The sequence below is a fragment of the Falco rusticolus genome, chromosome 5 (assembly GCF_015220075.1).
Source record: "Falco rusticolus isolate bFalRus1 chromosome 5, bFalRus1.pri, whole genome shotgun sequence".
Lineage (NCBI taxonomy): Eukaryota > Metazoa > Chordata > Aves > Falconiformes > Falconidae > Falco > Falco rusticolus.
In genome coordinates, this window is record NC_051191.1 from 74,728,420 (window position 1) to 74,746,333 (window position 17,914).

The window sequence follows — 17,914 nt, forward strand, 5'->3', positions numbered from 1 at the left end:
CCGGCCGGCCAGCAGAAGGGCGGTGCCTCCCGTTTACGGCTTTGCCGTAAAGCGGCGCCAGCGGGGTTTACGACGCGGCGGGGAGCTGGTGAGACACTGACCTTCTCGGGCCCCGGCCGGGGGGTGCGGGGTTCGGTACGAGCGGGCGCCGGCGGCACCGGGCAGGGTGGCGGGTGGCGGGCACCGGGCACCAGCCCCCCCAGGCAAGGCAAGGGGAGGGGGTGACGGCGGCGGCCCCCGTCCCGCAGTGCCAGGAGGGCCGACAGTGCTCCGCCCCAGCTGCCGTTGGTCAGATAAAAACCGGCCTACTTCTTCGGTACTAACGTTGTTTTTTCTTTTTTTCTTTTTTTCTTTTTTTTTTTTTTTAACGTTACGTTCTGCCGCTGTGTGCGGGCCCCAGTTCATAATACGTTTAAACGATATTTAAAAAGGAAGATTTATGAACGCAAAATTTTCAGGGATTCCTGGTCTTATTTATATATATGTATTTAGCACTGTATGCATATATACATTTATGTATATAAATGTTTCTTTAGCAGACCAGAGATAACGAAGGTGCCAGGCCAGCACGTACAAAACTGAGCGTGTAGAAAGCGCAGAGGAGCAGCACAGGGATAAACGGGTGTTGCAGCAGTGAAAGTTCTTGGGTGTTTCTGGTTTTCTGTTAGAGGTGAGGACGGATGGAACGGGAGAAGAGAAAGAAGCTAAAGGGAAACAAACGGAGCCAAAACCAGGAGAGGCAGAGAGTGGAACCAGAACAGTGCTCAGTTAGAAATCGTGCAGTTTCTGTGGAGGATGAGGCTGGGATTTACAGACTCCCATGGAAGGCTAATATCGAACATTATTCTTCAGGTTAAAAAAAAAAAAAGTGTAGCAGAGGAGAATAAAGAATTCATTGAAATGTGAGAATGGCCAATTCTTTAAGAGGTGAAGTGCTGAATCTATACAAAAATGTAAGTTCTTAAATGCCACAAGCACTTCCCTTAACCAGACAAAACCCTTTCACCATGCACTCAATTTATTTAAAACATTTTTTTTTTCTTCAAGCTGCTGTACCTTGGAAGGGAGTATCCCAAAGGAGGAGACTACTTTAGAAGCCGTTTGAAAGCAGCTTTTCTAAAAAACAAAGATGTGAAAGATCCTGAAAAAATTAAGGAACTGATTGCACGAGGAGAATTTGTTATGAAAGAGTTGGAGGCTTTGTACTTTCTCAGAAAATACAGAGCTCTGAAACAGCGCTACTACAGTGATGACAATCAGTAACTGGTGCCAATGACTTTGCATGTAACTATATAAATCCATAAAAATAAACAATAAAAGAGCTGTAACCACAAAAGAAATGAAATCTAAATCCTTCCAACCCATCTAAAATACAGGTTAGGACTTTGCTTCCCTTTAGGTAGTCGCCTGAAGGATTTGGGGGTTGTATTGTATGGGCAATAGGTTTTTCTTACATATATGAAACAATTTTGCAGGAAGTAGTGGTAACATGATTCTGTTCCGTTTCACTTCGATTCACATGTTGAACAGAGCTCCTCTTACCCAATAGCTGTGCACTGGAATGCCAATTCAAGGTGCTACACTTAGAGGATTAATCTGACTTCAAAAGTCTTCCCCCTTCAACAATTCACTTCCACTGAAAATGAGCATGTTCTCAAAGAAAAGTAAATTCTTAAAAATTTTAACTACTTGGTGTGCCAGATTCACATCTGCAGGCTGGCACAGGTGCTGAAGCAATCAATTTGAACAGCAGTGGTTGAAGCACTTACACCCTGAATCCCTGCTACTGCTGACGTCTGATGCTGTGTAACTGCTGTAGCAGGAATACAAAACTTGATCCTTTTCCCCAGAAAGAAAAGTTTGATCGTGGATGCTTGCTCCATGGCTACCAGTAGACCTTGGCTTGACTAGCCCAAACTTGTGCCAGAACTGATATTCTGTTGCATAATCAGGTTGGTTGGTGTTTCCACCCCCCTTCCCCCCCCCCCAAGAACTAAATGACACGAGATAAAACATTGGTTTTCTTCTGAAATATAGCTAAGCAATCACTGCGGTAGAACTGTTGGCAGTAGCAAGTCTTCAAACAAAATCTAGAACAGAATTAAAAAATAATGGCAAATTCGACTGTATGGTATGTTGCAATGAAATCTATGTGCTTCAGTTTTCTGCACCGCAGGGACATATAGAAAGTCCTTCCACATCAACCAAACTCCTCTACAGTGTATTGCAGTTAAACCTGTTCTAAATTAATACCTCTACGTACAAAGTTTAACCTGCCCTTCTCAATAACTGATAAAAGATTATCCAGACATGGTAACAAAGGGCCAAAGTGTAACTTTATAGAACAGCAGGAGTTTCATGCTTTTTTCCTCATGGGACACACTCAGTAATAAAGAATGTCTTCCATGTTTTCTGTAAGTCCATGGAAGGCATTTGATAGAAGAAAAATGTGTACCTGGGAATGAATATCAGACAGCTATTCAGAGTATTTTAAACTTGTAGACCAATTCAAATCATGTCTGCTGTTAAGACTTAAGAAAGCAAGGTCTCTGGGGCATGACTGAAGACTGTACAGCCTGAGCAGCACACACCAGTGAACGAGAAATGCAATCTACCTGAGGAAGGCTCTGCTCATCGCAGAGCGCAGAACGTGACAGCAGCACAGACCAAAGCAGGCGGATCGGTACTTTGTCAAAGCACAGCACCCAGTCTCAGGGGAAGGGAACCCCAATGGGCAAGGACAACAGCTTTGTGACGGGGAGAAGTACCAAAAATAAACAGAACAACTGCCAAATGTGCAATTACTCTGTTACAGAGATGAGGCACAAATTCCTGGGACAGAAAAAGGAAACTGGGACAGCAACTCACAATAACTATTTTTTATTACATTACAATAAATAGGAGCAGTACAGTTTGACAAAAAAATGACAAATTCCAGATCACCTCACAGCACATACTCCTAAAAACATTAAAAAATTTAAAACAAACAGTGGTCTTTTTTTTTTTCTTTTTTTTTTTTTTAACTTAATGTCCGGTATGACCAACATTCCTAGGTCACACAACCAAATGATGGAAAAACTGGATCACACTGCATATGTTCCACATCAAATAAAGCACAATGTACAAAATGTGCATGTTTCAGTTTACACTATACAAAAATAGTTAAAATACATTCCAGGTAAACATATTACATTAAGAAGTCATTCTAGTAAGAAGTTGGCACTCAAGAGGAAAAAGCAGAAGTATTTTCAACATGAAAACACAGGACAGTGGAATAAAGAAATGTTAGGAAAGATTTACCATCTATGTAGCTTTATGTAAACTTGAGACAATATGATTAATTTACAGTTTGATGGTTTTTGAAGGTAATAATTGTATTTGTATTGCTTTATAACATAGACAAGAGCAGAAGATTGTGTGTCAGTATTTAGTCATTACAGAGATCCTGTTACTGTAACAAAATCTATAGTGAAACTTTTTTTAACTTAGCAAAAATTTTAGGGCAATGAGACTAGTCAAAACAATTTCAGTTTTGAGAAAACCAATGATAAAGTTGTTTACCAGAGTTACATAAAGCTACTGTAAGAAGGTGTTACTCCCTGACGCATGGCAATTTAATGTATTAACATGGTAAGTGATTCACATGTTCATTTAGTAGTTGCTATCAGAGATAGCATCCAGGTATGTTCTTTGAAAGCATTTCAAATAGGGAAAGACAGAATAATTATGAGATCAACTTGTGCAAGCTGCAATCCAACATGCTTCACCAAATCTCAACAAATACTAAGACAAAACTGCACAACAGTGGCAAGGATGTGTTTTTTGTTGGTCATTTTGTGTTTGTTTGTTTTTTTTAAAAGTAAATTAAGGGCTAATCTAAATAGATTTTGTACTAATTTAACCCAATTGACAGCTATAGACCACATTTACTAAAAATACTGAACTATTTTATATATAGCTTTATAGTACAGCTATATAAATCCACATTTGATGATTAAAACATTTCAGCTAAAATTTCTCCTAACATTTTTTAGTTAAATGAACGTAAGAATTTTAGACCAGCCCTAATTTTACATGCAGTGTGACTCAGTTATAAAAAAAAGTAATCTTAAGATTACTTCCATTAACTCAAGGTATACTACCCACTTTTGCTACGTTCTTCATATATAATCAAGAGTGTCTAAAATGTGCAAATAACTTAACTGACTCCAAAATGTTTTAGCCTTGGAAGCTGTAAATGTTTTGCAACCTAAGATTCTGTTCTTATTCCTTATTGGTCCTTATGATATGTTAGGTTCTCCTATTACTGTTTTTCAGAACATTTCATAATCTATATTTCACATTGAAGCTGAAAGGAGGGAAAAGGGGTCTGGGTTTTGGTGGAGAGTGGGGAATAGGGGGCGCAGGCAAGGAAAGGCATTACATCTCTCAGCCACATTGAAATTAAAGAACACGCAGCAATCCAGACAGTACACATCCCCTGCCAGCTTTGCAGCTCTCCACCTATGAGAGTCACTATAGGGTTTTTTTTCCTGTAGACTCAAAAGAATACTTTTTCTCATGCAGCTGCACCTTTGATACCATATAAATGGACCAAGTTACACAGGTATATGAAAATTGTACTGTGTAAAATTCCCACCTAACTGTTTAGGTATACCTTGGGTTAGGGCAGTGCTGCTATCCCTGGTTCCAAACTTTCCAGTGTCCTGAACTATCCTACTTCAATGACTTGTGTTTTTATTTTTTCGGGTATACCAGAGTCACATTTTCACATTTTACCCTGCAGCTGAGTTAGGTACTATGAAGAAGTGTACCTGCAGGAACCCAAGCCTGAATGAAACTATCAAACAGTGTAACATTTACATCAAGGTAACAGGAACTGGCAACACTGCAATTACTGGCTCTTACTTTACTGCAGAATAACTAGACTACTGCAGTACCAAAAATGAAAAGCTTCTGCCAAAATTCTGCATTAATTGCAATAAAAAAAAAAAAGGGGGGGGGGGGGGAGGTAATCACAAGAGAACTTAATCACAGAGAAAGACATACATTAAAAACTTGGTCTAGCTTCATGACGGTCTAGACACTGGAATGCCACTCACCAACCATTTAATCTGTGCAACAAAACTAGTACTTCACAAACATCACACAAACAACATTGACTCTGGAAACCATATTCTATGCTTACAGTTTGTGCAATTTCCACACCATTTTTATGGCATAGTGGATTTCCAAATTATTTGCATGAAGCAGCTAAATTCAACTCAAACATTCACTCATTTGATGTTACTAGAATTTAAAATTCCTCCCCTATCTTAGAACAAAATGGGCATCTGGAAGTATTTCATGCCACTCTTGGGGGTGGGGGGCAGGGAAGAATGGTTTTACTTTGCTACATAATTTAAGATTCATTCTGATTTAATTCTTGTGGTAAATTCTGGATCCATGTATGAATTAACCTAAGAATTTGAATCAACTCATCTGTTAAGGCTTTCTAGTATTTTCTAGAGACACTAAGGGTGAAATCCCGTATCTACTGAACAAAGCTACTTAAAGATTTGCCACTGGGGGTCAGGAGAGCTAGGATTTCACTTGGTCTTCAGACACAAAAAGTTAGTGAAAGTCTTAAAGCAATGCATTAATAATAGCAAATCAACCTAATTAGAACTTTTACTTTTTCCATTGCCAGATGTGCATTGTTGTCTTTTTTTAATTTTTCTTTTTTTATAGAAAAAATAGAGTATTTAAGGAGTGACTGTGACAAATTGCGGTGAAAAATTTTTTTGTGAAAGTTTTATCTTTACATTCATTAAAGTTGATCTGAAATGCTACAAGTCTAGATGCCTAGAAGCAAAATCTACAGGAAGACTATAAAGGCTTCTGGTCTCTCTATATTGCAGTCAGTCTAGAATAAAAGAAACGCTGAAATGAAAGTCTCTTTTGCTACCTAGTCCTTTTTCCCAACCAGATTTAAAAACAAAAAAATTAAAGGGGATGTTAGAACGTGTAGAGCATCGTTTCATTGTTTGGTTTGCACACAGAACAGAAGTTCACAATCAGTAAGAAAAATAGGAAGTTAGCAACTGTGCATGCACCGAAGAGTCCAAAGACAGTTCTCAGGTTTTTGTGTGTGATTTTTTGTTGGTTTTTTTTTTCATTTCTTCTTTTTTTTTATTATTTTTCTTCACAGGCATTGCTAGTTCAAGAACCAACAGTCATAGAATACTGGCACTTTTAAGAGGAATGAAGTTTCCACTGTCATTTAAAACAAGCATTCAGGTAAAGCTAAGAGGATCATGAAGCAGAAAGTAAAGTAATGCTAAAACAAATGCTAATAATTTAGTGTAATGTACAAAAATTACTTAAGTACTTCTTAAGAATAAGGATAAATTGTATTTACATAATTATACACTTTGTCTTTGTCTTCTTTTTCTTCTTTTTACCGTCTTTGCTCATCTTCTCTTTGTGTTTTCTGATTTCTCGAACTAACGTATAGAAGGCATCATCAACACCCTGAAAAGATACGTACATGCACACATTAAGATCACATTAGCAGACTCAGATGCCCACTTAGGTAGAGCTTGTTTTCATCTGACCTAAGCAGGTGAAGTGTATTCAATCAGCAGTCTGTTTTGCTGCCTGCCAGAAGAAGTTGTACTGTCTTCTTTTTGAGGCTTTTATGATGTCCCCTTAAGTAGACTGTGTGTTGGAGGAATTGCCAGGGCAATAGTCCTCTCGAGCATTCATGTTTCTTGGGAATGGGTGTGCTGGGAAAAACATACTCAGGTGGAGGGGGAACTGCAGTGTCCTGTCATATAAGAGGAACACGCCTGACTGCATCACCATGCAGAGGGGCCTGCAGGAGAGTAGCTTCAGGGAGTGGGCTGCCATCATTTGAACAATTAAACCTGGCTACAAGCTATTCCTCTCCAGAGTTCCGAGGAGCACCGAAACAACCACCTGAATGAGCTGTTTTGATGCCAACAACAGCTAACACCTGCCTTCTCTCTCAGCCATTCCCCAAACTGGGGTCACAGCCACCTGCAGGTGACTTACTGCTCAGAGGCTGACAGACAGGTCTAATTCCATTATTAATGTGGTAATTTAGCCTACTGCCCTCTTTGAGATGGAGAAGAGTGCACATGTTGTCCCACCTCAACCTAGAAAAGCACACATACCATGCATTTAGATTTAAGTATGTATACTATTACCACAGAATGAAGTTGTGAAGCATAAGCTAGCTTTGTTTATGCCTTATTAATCTATATGCAGGCTTAAAAAGTAAATACAAAGACTTCTAGCAGGAATTCAATACCAAAGACATAGTGTATGATTAATCTACATATTCAGGTCATTTTTCAAGCACACTGATCCAGTAATCACATTAGTTTTATAAATCTTTACATATGCAAATCAAATCAATCCCCATTCCAATGATAAGTTATTAATTGATAAATAATTCTATTCAGCTTACACCGTTAAAGACACATGGAACACATTATTTATGTCCTGTATCACATACAGTCACTTAACAGCTCCAACACTTAACCTATACAAACACTAAAGCTAATGTTTCTTCACATTAAACAGGGTTTTTTTGCTTTTTGGTTCTTGGTGAAGGTTTTTTGGGGGGGTGGGAGGTAATTCTAGCTGAATTACCCCATTAAGATTAACTTAATTAATTAACTTCAGTTAATTAACTAATTAATTAAAAATTAACTCTCATTAAGAGACCAGAATATCTTAAAAGCCAGATATGAACCATTATCAATTACAATGTCACTAAGTAACAACCTATTTAGGTGAAACAGTTTACTGCCTAGCTTTCAGGTTGCTCCAAACTCCAATCAAGTACCCATGTTGTCAGTCAGTCTCTACAGTTAATAATTTGAGTACCGACAGTTATAAAATCATTAAGATAAAAAATGATCTTTATTCTTCGCTGCCTTATCCCTTATATTATCTTTTAGATAGACCAGAAATAGTTGTATAATGTTTATGCATCACAGCAGCCAATTGCACCACTGTAGAACTGGTCTAGAAATTTAGCTCTGCAACTGGCAGACAGCTTCCTACCTCTTTATCAGCAGCAGAATTTGCCTTCAAGCTGCCAATAAAAATTAACACTCTGTTTACTCCTGTGTTCTACTTCAGTAAAAGAACTGAAAGTGAACTCAAAGAAGCGCAAGCCAAAAATCACCCAATTCATTACTGTTTCAGTCAAACACCAAATAGCAATAAAAATTCATATGGCAAGTTCAAACAACAGTGAGGTGTTAATTAGCTTCACTTATAAAGTAATGTTCCCAGTATAACCTAAATTTATTTAAAACCTTCACATTGAATTTCACAAAACATTTACAAACAACTGATGTTTGATCAAAGTCCTTGGCTGCCTATCTCCCAGTACTAATAGCACACTTTTGCGAGGTCTCATAATACACAAAATACACTTGCAAATAACTTATTCTACATTTTAAAATATGATTGATGAATATAAAATTGATGTAGCATACCTAATGGAAGAGTAGCCCTAGTTCTGGAAAAGGTCACATCCCCCATGAATCTTGAGAATTAGAAATGCTTGGTATTATTTTACATATAGCTTGTCTCTTTTGCTTGAAACTTCAGCATTAACACACAAAGTGAGTATTCAGCAATGTTCGTGTAAGGAAATAATCTAGAAGTAGTGACGGTTCAAAGTGTATCTATTGCAGTTCCTATCTCAGCCAGCCAGCTAGGAGGACAGTACTAAGAATCAATCACAAAAGACAGAAGAGTAATTCCATTCTTCTAACACAAGAATGGTCTAAGAAAAACCTCTGCACAACATTCTTCTCCAGACCATTCACATGTCCCTACAAAACTACCTATCAGTATTTCACACTCATCATTAATGCGCTAGATAAATACTCGTTACCAAGGACAGTCATTGGCCTTCAGTGGTGTCTTCAAATGAGACACAAACAAATTTGCAATTGATGCCTTCAAACAAGCAACCCTCCCACATTACATTGGTTTTAAAATAAGTGGAAATATCCAGAGACTGTTATAGGCCTTCAAACACACAACTTCACAAGTAAGGCTGAAATGTGCCACAATTCCTCATTAAATTTTGGTAATGAATGTAACATGACATACAGAACTACATTTAGAATACTTGTGAATTAGAACTGGAGAACTCAAGATAAACTGCAGTCTTTAACTTTTCAGCCTGTCCATTAAATTTTAAATGTAAGTAGTAGATACTCTGTTTACAGAAGTTCCCTAGAGGCATCAATACTGTAAGACCAAAGGCGGTCAACCTTTCTAGTTCCTACTTCCAGTAAGAAGGGACTGCATGCAGCTGACCTTCCTCCCCCTAACAATTGAGTTACTGTGTGCAAGCTTTGCGGGAAGTGTGAGATGTACTGAATGAGTGCTGTAAATCCAGGCTCAGGCTTAGAAAATCAAAATTCACTGTGCACGCTCAGAACTATACCACACTGCCTCAATAAAGGTGCATTGACAGAGCTTGCTCCTAGCACTCATTTTTCCAAAGGGCAACTATTAAAGGCAAAGGGAACAGAAAAATCAAACTGTTCCCACAGAAACAGCCTGCTCCTGGCTGCAACTTACCTTTGGAGCACCACATGGTCCCATGACCATACAGAAGTCTGGATATGCATGGCTGCAAGCATGTACAAAACTTTGCAAGTAACCTGGCTAAGAAACCCTAAATTCATAAGGAACTGGAAATTCCTTAACACCCCAGCCCTCAAAGTAGACCCTTAAACAAGTTTTAGATTGTAGAAGAGAGTCTTTTTCAATATATATATATTTAATATATAATATACACATGTATCAGTCATGAGGAAAAGAAATTATTTGTACACCTCTAGTGTGGAAAAATCATTGAATTACAGTTTTAAACTGGAAATTTCTTAATTCAAATCTGTAACTTCTGTAATTCAAACTTTTTACTATTAACCCAGATCAATCTGAATTACATTATCTAGGTGTCTAATTTATGCCCTAGAGAAACTTTTTGTTATAGTAAGCATTTTTTTTATAAAAACCTTCAACGCTTTCCAGAAAGAGATCTTTTGAGGATTTTTACATGGAGTTTTAGAATTTTCTTCCTGCTAGTTGGAAATTACAAACAGCAAAAATGTGACTTTCTGCCTTACTGTGCAACAGCCAAAGGAATGAACCTTTTGAGAAGCATCAGCAGTTAATGGTAATCTAGGCAAAGTTTTCCTTTTACAAGATTAATGGAACTAAGAAAGCATTCCATCAGCAGCAAGAAGATAAACTGAATATTCTAAGTAGTAGCAAAACACACTCAACCATCAAATGTGATTATCCACAAACAATAAAGGAAAATAAGTACTATCACTGCAAACTGTGTTATAATGAGGTTTTTTGAAGTCTAAAATCCCAGCTGAGACTCACATCATTAGGTGCTGCTCTCCTTAGCTAACTACTACGCATCAGACTGAAATAATATACATCATCTTACTGAATGGAAAGCAATACAAGCCGGACTGTTTTAAATGCCAGATTTCTCATTCCACTAGAATCACTACTGAAGTACAGCTGTACCACAATAATTTTGGAATATGCTCTCTCCAGCTTAACCTCCTGAACACCAAGTTGCTGAAATGGCTATCGATACCATGAGAGATTTCACCTGAGTATAAAGACGTTTCCTCCACTGAGCAGACTCTTGGAAGTTCTAGAGTCTTGTATCCAAAACTATTTTCTAAATTGGGTATGGGAACAAAAAAACACCAAAAAAACCCCAAAACCTAACAGTATCCATTTCTGACATAAGAGATTTCTCCTATCCGAGGAAAAAAAAAAAAACAAACCAAAACAACTAACCAACCATGCACAAACTCCAAAAAACGTATTTGTCTTGGACATAGGCAGAAAGAACCTAGGAAGCTGGTGGTAAGAACGCATGTTCTATGAACTACCAAAAAGAATCTTAAAATCTGAGGAGCTACTTCCACTGGAAAAAAAAATAATTAAAACCACAATTCCTACCATCCTATTTACGTCATTTTTTTTTATCCCATACATATGGGATAAAATCCCACCAACCTCAAGTCCACAGGAAGAAAAGCAGACAGAATTCAGGATGTTTAAAGTCCCAGCATACAAAAAGAAATTCTACTTTAAGGTATGCCTATGTTAGTAAGACAGTAAGAAATGGCAAAGCTGGTTTTGAGAATGCTACAGGAAGTAGGCTTAAGCAATTTAGTTCATATTGCTTTTATCACAAGTTAATCACAAGGTGCCATCAGTTGTTTTTTTGATATCTAAGGAAGAAAAAACCAAGGTATTTTGATGGCATCAATTTTATTGCTGTTTGGATGCAGGACTGGGGAGCTTCATAACCAAAGTTTCAAGTTTCCTGAGAAGGAAACCTTTGATACAAACAATATTACAAAGTTTATCTTTTCTAAGAAAACACCTACAGAATCATCTCAGAGCAGTCATTCATCGCTTAAAAGCTAAGAGTATAATAGGCCTGAGCAGATCTAGTAAACACTGATATGAAACAAAATTTCTTCTCCCTCCCCTGGAAAAAGCAAAACTCCCTTACTGAAGTGAGTATTCCTACAGTTGTGACAGTCTCTTTAGGATACAAATCAAATTCCACTACTTCCATGCAAGTTGTTCTGAAGTGTGAAAAAACACCTTGAAAAGCAAACAGTTTTTCTTTTACACATTGGGAAATTCCAGGTCACCCGCCTGTTGGACAAGTACATAGAGTAACAACCCATTCTCTGCACTGCTGCAGGAAGAGATAAAGAATTAATGGGATAGTAATATATGCAAGGAGCTAGTCTGATGGTTTGTCCAAAAAGCACTGATTTAGATTAGATTACCACTTCTTCCCTATCACCTTTCTTCTTCCTTCTCTTTTTTTTTTTTTTTTTCTCCTTACAGTGGAATATATGCATAAAAACCAATTTTGTGAGAATTTGGGTATTGGTGCTCCCCCCCCCCCCCCCCCCAGTTTTATTTCACTGTTGCTTTCCCCCTACCCCTTGTAAATGCTCTCAAAGTGAAACCTTACCATTTTGTCCAAATCTGGATCCCTCATGGCATTATAGCTGACAAAAAAGAAAATCAATGTACTTCTGGAAACTAAATTTTTTTCAGCTAGTGGAAAACAAGGGGAAAGTGGCATGGCATAAGGAAGGGCCTGAGATAAGATACTCTGGATGCAGCTGCTAGCCAAATACTACTTTGTTGCACTAGGAACCTCCTGTTTCTGCATTTGAGAAGGACTATAAATACTATAATTCTCTCCACTCAGTTAATCAACCTGAACAGTCAATCACTGTTTGTTTCAACAGTATCTGCAATATATCTGTAATAAAACGTTTTCCTCTAACTTCTTCACACTTAAAACTAGGTCCCCATTTCACAGGTTGAGAGCTTATATGCAGTAAAGATTTCTTGTTAATCTATTTATCAAAACCCCATGAAACAAAGCAAATCCATAGTACCTGGGTGTTTGCTAGGAATATTATTCAGGAATACTATACTGAAATCTGATTGGTTTTATATCTTAAATTATGTCATCAATTAACCATAAAACGTCTGATTTGCAAGACACTGTCAATCATTTTTATTTTGCAAGTGATTTGTAAAACTTACCCTGTTACATTACAAAACTTACCCTGTTACATTAAAAGGCATTTTTTAATTTGCACACACCCTGGAGTCTTTTCTTCTTTGCTGATTTTTTTCACTCTGTACTGTCGAATCTCTCTCACCAATGTATAAAAAGCATCCTCCACTCTCTGCATTGTAAAACACAACTCCTTAAAAACTGCTTCATTAACAATTGTGACATATTGGAACACCCATGGCAGGGGGGAAAAAAAAAAAAAACAACTAGAAAACCACTGAAATTATGAGCTTTACTTGAGAGAAGTATATGGATCTCCATTTATATATTTGAAGTGCTGGGATTGCATATTTGCTGCTTGATAAATACTTTTTAATGCAAGCAAAAGACACACGCTCAACGAATTTATTGATTACCGATTATTGTGAATATCCACAGTTCAAGCCCCTTTTTTTTCTGTGCAAGGTAACACTTGGAGAAAAAAAAAAAAGAATTATATTTCTTCCATTGAATATCGCACTGAAAATAATACCGCTGTTGTTACTGAATCTTTTAATTTTTGTGGGCATGGATGTATTTAGCAGGCATAAAGCTTTATTAGATTGGTAACTGTGGGGTACTTACAAACACATGCAGTTAGTCACTTATTTTCCACTTCCTAGCCAAAGTAAGAACCTGACTGTTCGGACAAGCAAAGAAAAGTAAGCTCATTTATGTTCTGTTCTTTATATAAGGAAGTGTACTTTCTTTGTAGAAATCTGTGGAGCAAACTAACAAAGTACAGAAAATGTCTAAACAGGTAATTTCCTAAGAGGTTACAAAGAGAAAAAATCTTTTAAGAATACTAAATTTTGGGCAATATTGTTTGTAAAGCTACTTCCTTTCCAGAGCAAGCACTATGCTATTAAATTTAGGAAAAGGATATTTGGGTGATGGCAAAGTGCTTTTAAGAAGCACCTTAAGCATACTGTATTTCAGCATACCTCTCAAAAATAATTACAGTAATTCTTCCCTGCAGAAAAAGCAACAAGTTCATTATTATTACGTTTAAGAGCTTGGTCCATGTAGGGTACACGGCACAGCTAATCTGTTCTTTCTGGGCCACACTCGGGAAGCCATGAGGGTCCCATAATAACAACTAAGTGCAAACGCCTGTGAAATCCTGCTGCTCAGATTTTTCTCTGGTTGAAGAGAGCTCTTCCAAGTCTTTCAGGGATGACACAGAACTGTATGTTTTACTTCTCTGGTCTCACACCCTACCTTTCTGCAGCTGTGTTTAGGTCAATTGGATATGACTGATGATACCATAAGCATTTAAAAAAAAAAATAAAGAGGACTGAAGATATCTTTAAGCAAATACAAGACAGAGGTACAGCACCAGCTTTAAGTTATAGTATCTGTTATTTTAAACTGATTAAATCTGTGCATGAACTTTAAAATGTAGATAAATCTGTGAGAATGTTCTTGTTAAAAAGATGCAAAATATTTAGTTGCAGCTTTTAAAGGAGAGCACAAATCTCTCCTCTGCCTTACTGTCAATCTCATAACTTGTCCCCTCAATCAGATCAACAGAGTATTTGAAAACAAAACCAGAACAGGCAGATGATCATGGAAAACAGTTTAAGCCTCAGAACTTTATTACAACCCAATGCACAGCCTGGCTTTTCTTCGGCAGACTCCCCATAAATTATCTTTCCAACTCATCTTCATATTAAGTACCTAATAAGAAAAAGAGCCAGCATTTACTGTCAGTTCATTTTGTATGAACCGTGCCACAGGTTATCACATTGAAGACTCATTCTTAACGTACTGCTGCTTATCTGAGGGTTCTTCTGAACTACAGCGACTTGAATTTAAACGTGAAATTAGATTTATTTCTTAGATTGTAGTTCTCTGTTTCTATATGATGTGCCCTGTTAGAATGTAGTGAAGTATTGACAAGGAGACAAGTCTTACATCCCAGGTCTGGGAGTTTCCAAAAAAATGTAAAACCATTAAAAGCAGCAAAAACCAAGTAAAGCTCATACTTTCATGTTGTCCTGGAAGGAATTTTATTCCTGAAGAGGAAACAGTAAACACTGATCAGCTGCTATGTGCCAAAGCACAGGCTGTAAAAGAATCAACGTTTTTTGCAAACCTGCTGTTTTGCAATAAAAATACATCATTTGATTATGGAGCTTTCACATTAATAATTAGATAACAATTCTTCAGTCAATGTTTATTGCCAACTTTCCCATCACCAATATGAGCTGTAATTTGCTTTAGCAATGCAGAGAGCGGGAGACACAGACAGAGTGAGAGAAGAAATTGCTACTACTGCCACCACCAAGAATAGTTTTATAAATCCTGTTGAGAGAAATTATTTTGAAAGAAAATCTGTACAGAAATATATTCGGTAATTTCATTAGCACAAGGTGACATTTTAAAGAGCCAGAGCCAGGTGCCAGCCTTAGAAACTTAAGAAGTCATTTCAATACCAATTTCTTTTAAGATTCTTCAGTATTTTTTCCTTAAATGAGCATGGGCCATATATCTAAGATATGATTAAACCAGTTCTTTTAGCTGTCAGAACTGGAAGCAAAAATATCCTCTGGCAGATATTAAAAACTTCCAAATCTAAACAGCCCAAAGAACCCATGACCTTGAGGCAATGTTTTCAAGATGCTTTTGACTCCTAGGAGAGCCAAACATTTGATTTTAAATATGACTATGTGTAAAGAAAGATTATTTCAAATACAGATCAAAGTACAAACAGGAATTTTCACATGTTCCAGTTCTTTAAATAGTGCTTCAAGGAAACTAATGAAAGCTAGCCTTCACATCTCAAAAGTGTTCCATATCCACCTTTATACACTCTATCAGAGCTGGTCCCCTAGAACCAACTGTTAGTCAAATAAAATAAAAGTTATTCATGAGGACATGAGCAAAAAGAACACTCACTTGCATAAAAACACTCCCAAAATAAAACTTCATAGCAGTAAAGTCAGCTTAGCCAATACTGGAAAACACATAAATCTGCAAAAATCTACTGGCTTGTGTAACATTTAGCTTACAGGTTAAGGCTAATTTTTGCCCTCTGTATAACAGAAGTAATACTTTGAAGGTGTTTGGAACAGTTACTACAACTCAGCTACATGCAGAACCCACCACTGTGGGGAGAAGGGGGATGTAAAGCTGACCAAGTCATTATCTTATGATGGTTAAATGCCAGACATACAGCAGTAAATTCATACTGCACAAAATCATGACTGAAGTTACAAAGGTAATCACTCCAAAGTTAAGGAACTGCCAGAATTACACCTATCAGCCCTACCTGAATTTCACCCACAGTGCACATGTATCCTATTTTTGCTGCACCTATTTATCTGTACATTATGCAAACAACAAACCTGTTTCCTCAGCATCCCTGAGGCATTCAGCACACGGCTGGATGCCAGAACTTGTTTCAACATAATCAGAACATTTTCTCCCCACTAAAGGGGGGACTAAGCTTTTTTGGAAGTTTTACCTTACAGCAAACAAGTGACATGAAAAAACTCAAGCCACATTGTGACATCTGACAAAGCTGTAACCAATTGAAAATAATGTTTTAAAATGGAACCTGTACACATGAACTACATCAAAATTGGCTTGGAGTGAAACACATATAATATCATTAAACAGATATGACAAATCCCTAAAAAAATGGCAAGTTGATTCAAGCAAATTGTAAGTTATCAGTTATTCGTGAACCTTAACTGAGATGTAGGAATGAAGTTCAGACCAGGCACGGGTTCTGAACTTGCTTTTGTCACAAGTTTGGGGCCTAACTAGGATGCAGCTTTGGTGGGCTAAATCAAGTTTGCCTCATCTCTCATTGATACTATCGATAATATTGGGAGCTATACACTCATGTTGGCAGGGAAGGATTTGAATTTAAAGTTTATGTCAAACACAGAAAATTGAAAAGAGCTATCAAAATGAATCTAAGAAATTCATAACCTTTTGCATAAGGATTCTGCAAGAATAAGTGGTGCACATGCCTTAGAAAACCACCAATATTGACACATTTACATTTAGAAATAGGACTATCACTATATTTCATAAAGTACATTATATTCATTACAGCCAGTGGTCTAATTAAAAAAATACTACTACTCTATAGTATTGTACCCGAGTTGTAGGTTCCACGAGCAAACATTTCACTGATGAACTCAATTATTTGAATGAAAATTCACACAGTGATTTGGCTTAAAACATGACCTTTTTGCAGTAAGCTGAAGTTTACATCTTTACTGCCAGTCAGAAGCAAATAAAATCAAATACACTAACTTCTAAAACAACTTATTTTTGCTTGTCTAAAATTTTAACAACTGACTTAGTTGGAACTGAGATCATTCTGAATAAGTATACAATATTGTCATTAAAAAAAGTGTCTTGGCAATCAAAACAGACAACATGGAAAGGAATAGTCTATCTCCCCTGTTTCCTTCCCCAGAAAACTTCCTTACTCGGCCTAGAGCTCCAGCAAAAGTGAGGCACAGGAAAGGGCTGAAGCAAGAAGATTGTGGGGGCCCCTTCAATAGGGCATTAGTTCTGATGTTTCAGTGTGGTAGGAAGGTGCGTACAGGAAAGGAAAAGGTTCCTACTTTTAAATATTCATGTCACACTTTCTACAGACTCCATAAGTTACCAGACAACCAGCTACATCTGTTCATACTTGGAAGTTCTGCACTTAACCAGAGAGAACTAGATTATTTATTTATGTATTTAGCCAAGGCCTGAACTCTGCTCAATAAAAATATAGTCTATGGGCCATGTGAAGCTTGCAAAATTATTTGAAACCCCTAATTTAAAAAGTTACTTTGGAGAAAGGTGTATATATAGATATGCATATGCATGTATTTTTTATATATGACAGGGTGAATGAAAAATCATAATATGTAAACACATGTATACACAGATATATACACACATAAACACATATACAAATATTTAGATGATCTTACTATAATTAAAGATCAGGTTCTTCCACCAATTCCCTTTCATCTTCTCAAAAATGTTTTATTAACACCGTATATTATTAAGCAGTTTCATAACACAACATGTTATGAACAGACTGCAAAAGAATCAGCAACCATACCTAGTGGTTCCAACTTACAGAAGCCAACATTCTCAAGAGTCTATTGGGCGTCTATTTTAAAATCCAAAAGACACCTTTAGGGACCCCTCATCTGTAGAGGGTGTAAAGCTCAGTTTTGAAGAACTAAAGCCAACAGTCAGATCCCTTCTGTAACATTTCAG

The 17,914-nt window shown here is 37.2% G+C and overlaps 2 protein-coding genes across 8 annotated transcripts in view; one reads left to right on the forward strand and one right to left on the reverse strand.

Annotated features, from left to right (window-relative positions):
* The first annotated feature begins 4 nt into the window (after positions 1 to 4).
* On the forward strand, positions 5 to 4,986 carry ETFRF1 (electron transfer flavoprotein regulatory factor 1). Its single transcript, XM_037387670.1, has 3 exons — positions 5 to 88; positions 853 to 953; positions 1,048 to 4,986. Exons 2-3 carry the CDS (start codon positions 909 to 911, stop codon positions 1,261 to 1,263), a joined length of 261 nt encoding a protein of 86 aa, XP_037243567.1. The 5' UTR covers positions 5 to 88; positions 853 to 908; the 3' UTR covers positions 1,264 to 4,986.
* The window catches only part of KRAS (KRAS proto-oncogene, GTPase), a 26,896-nt gene continuing 11,984 nt past the window's right edge, over positions 3,003 to 17,914 (reverse strand). For 3 of the 7 annotated variants that reach the window (XM_037387662.1, XM_037387663.1, XM_037387664.1), the window contains 2 exons: positions 12,680 to 12,803; positions 3,003 to 6,513 (listed from right to left, as the gene is read on the reverse strand). In XM_037387662.1, coding sequence (XP_037243559.1) covers positions 12,684 to 12,803 — 120 coding nt within the window. In that variant the 3' untranslated portion in view covers positions 3,003 to 6,513; positions 12,680 to 12,683. Of the gene's footprint in view, positions 6,514 to 9,768; positions 9,770 to 12,679; positions 12,804 to 12,909; positions 14,351 to 17,914 lie in introns of those variants that run through there. The other 4 variants (XM_037387666.1, XM_037387665.1, XM_037387668.1 and 1 more) reach the window with 3 other exon arrangements.

Excerpts from the sequence above, each read along its gene's own strand:
- ETFRF1 (XM_037387670.1), top strand. The coding sequence starts at position 909 with ATGGCCAATTCTTTAAGAGGTGAAGTGCTGAATCTATACAAAAAT. Across the intron at positions 954-1,047 it reads TGCTGAATCTATACAAAAAT|CTGCTGTACCTTGGAAGGGA; the intron begins GTAAGTTCTTAA and ends TTTTTCTTCAAG.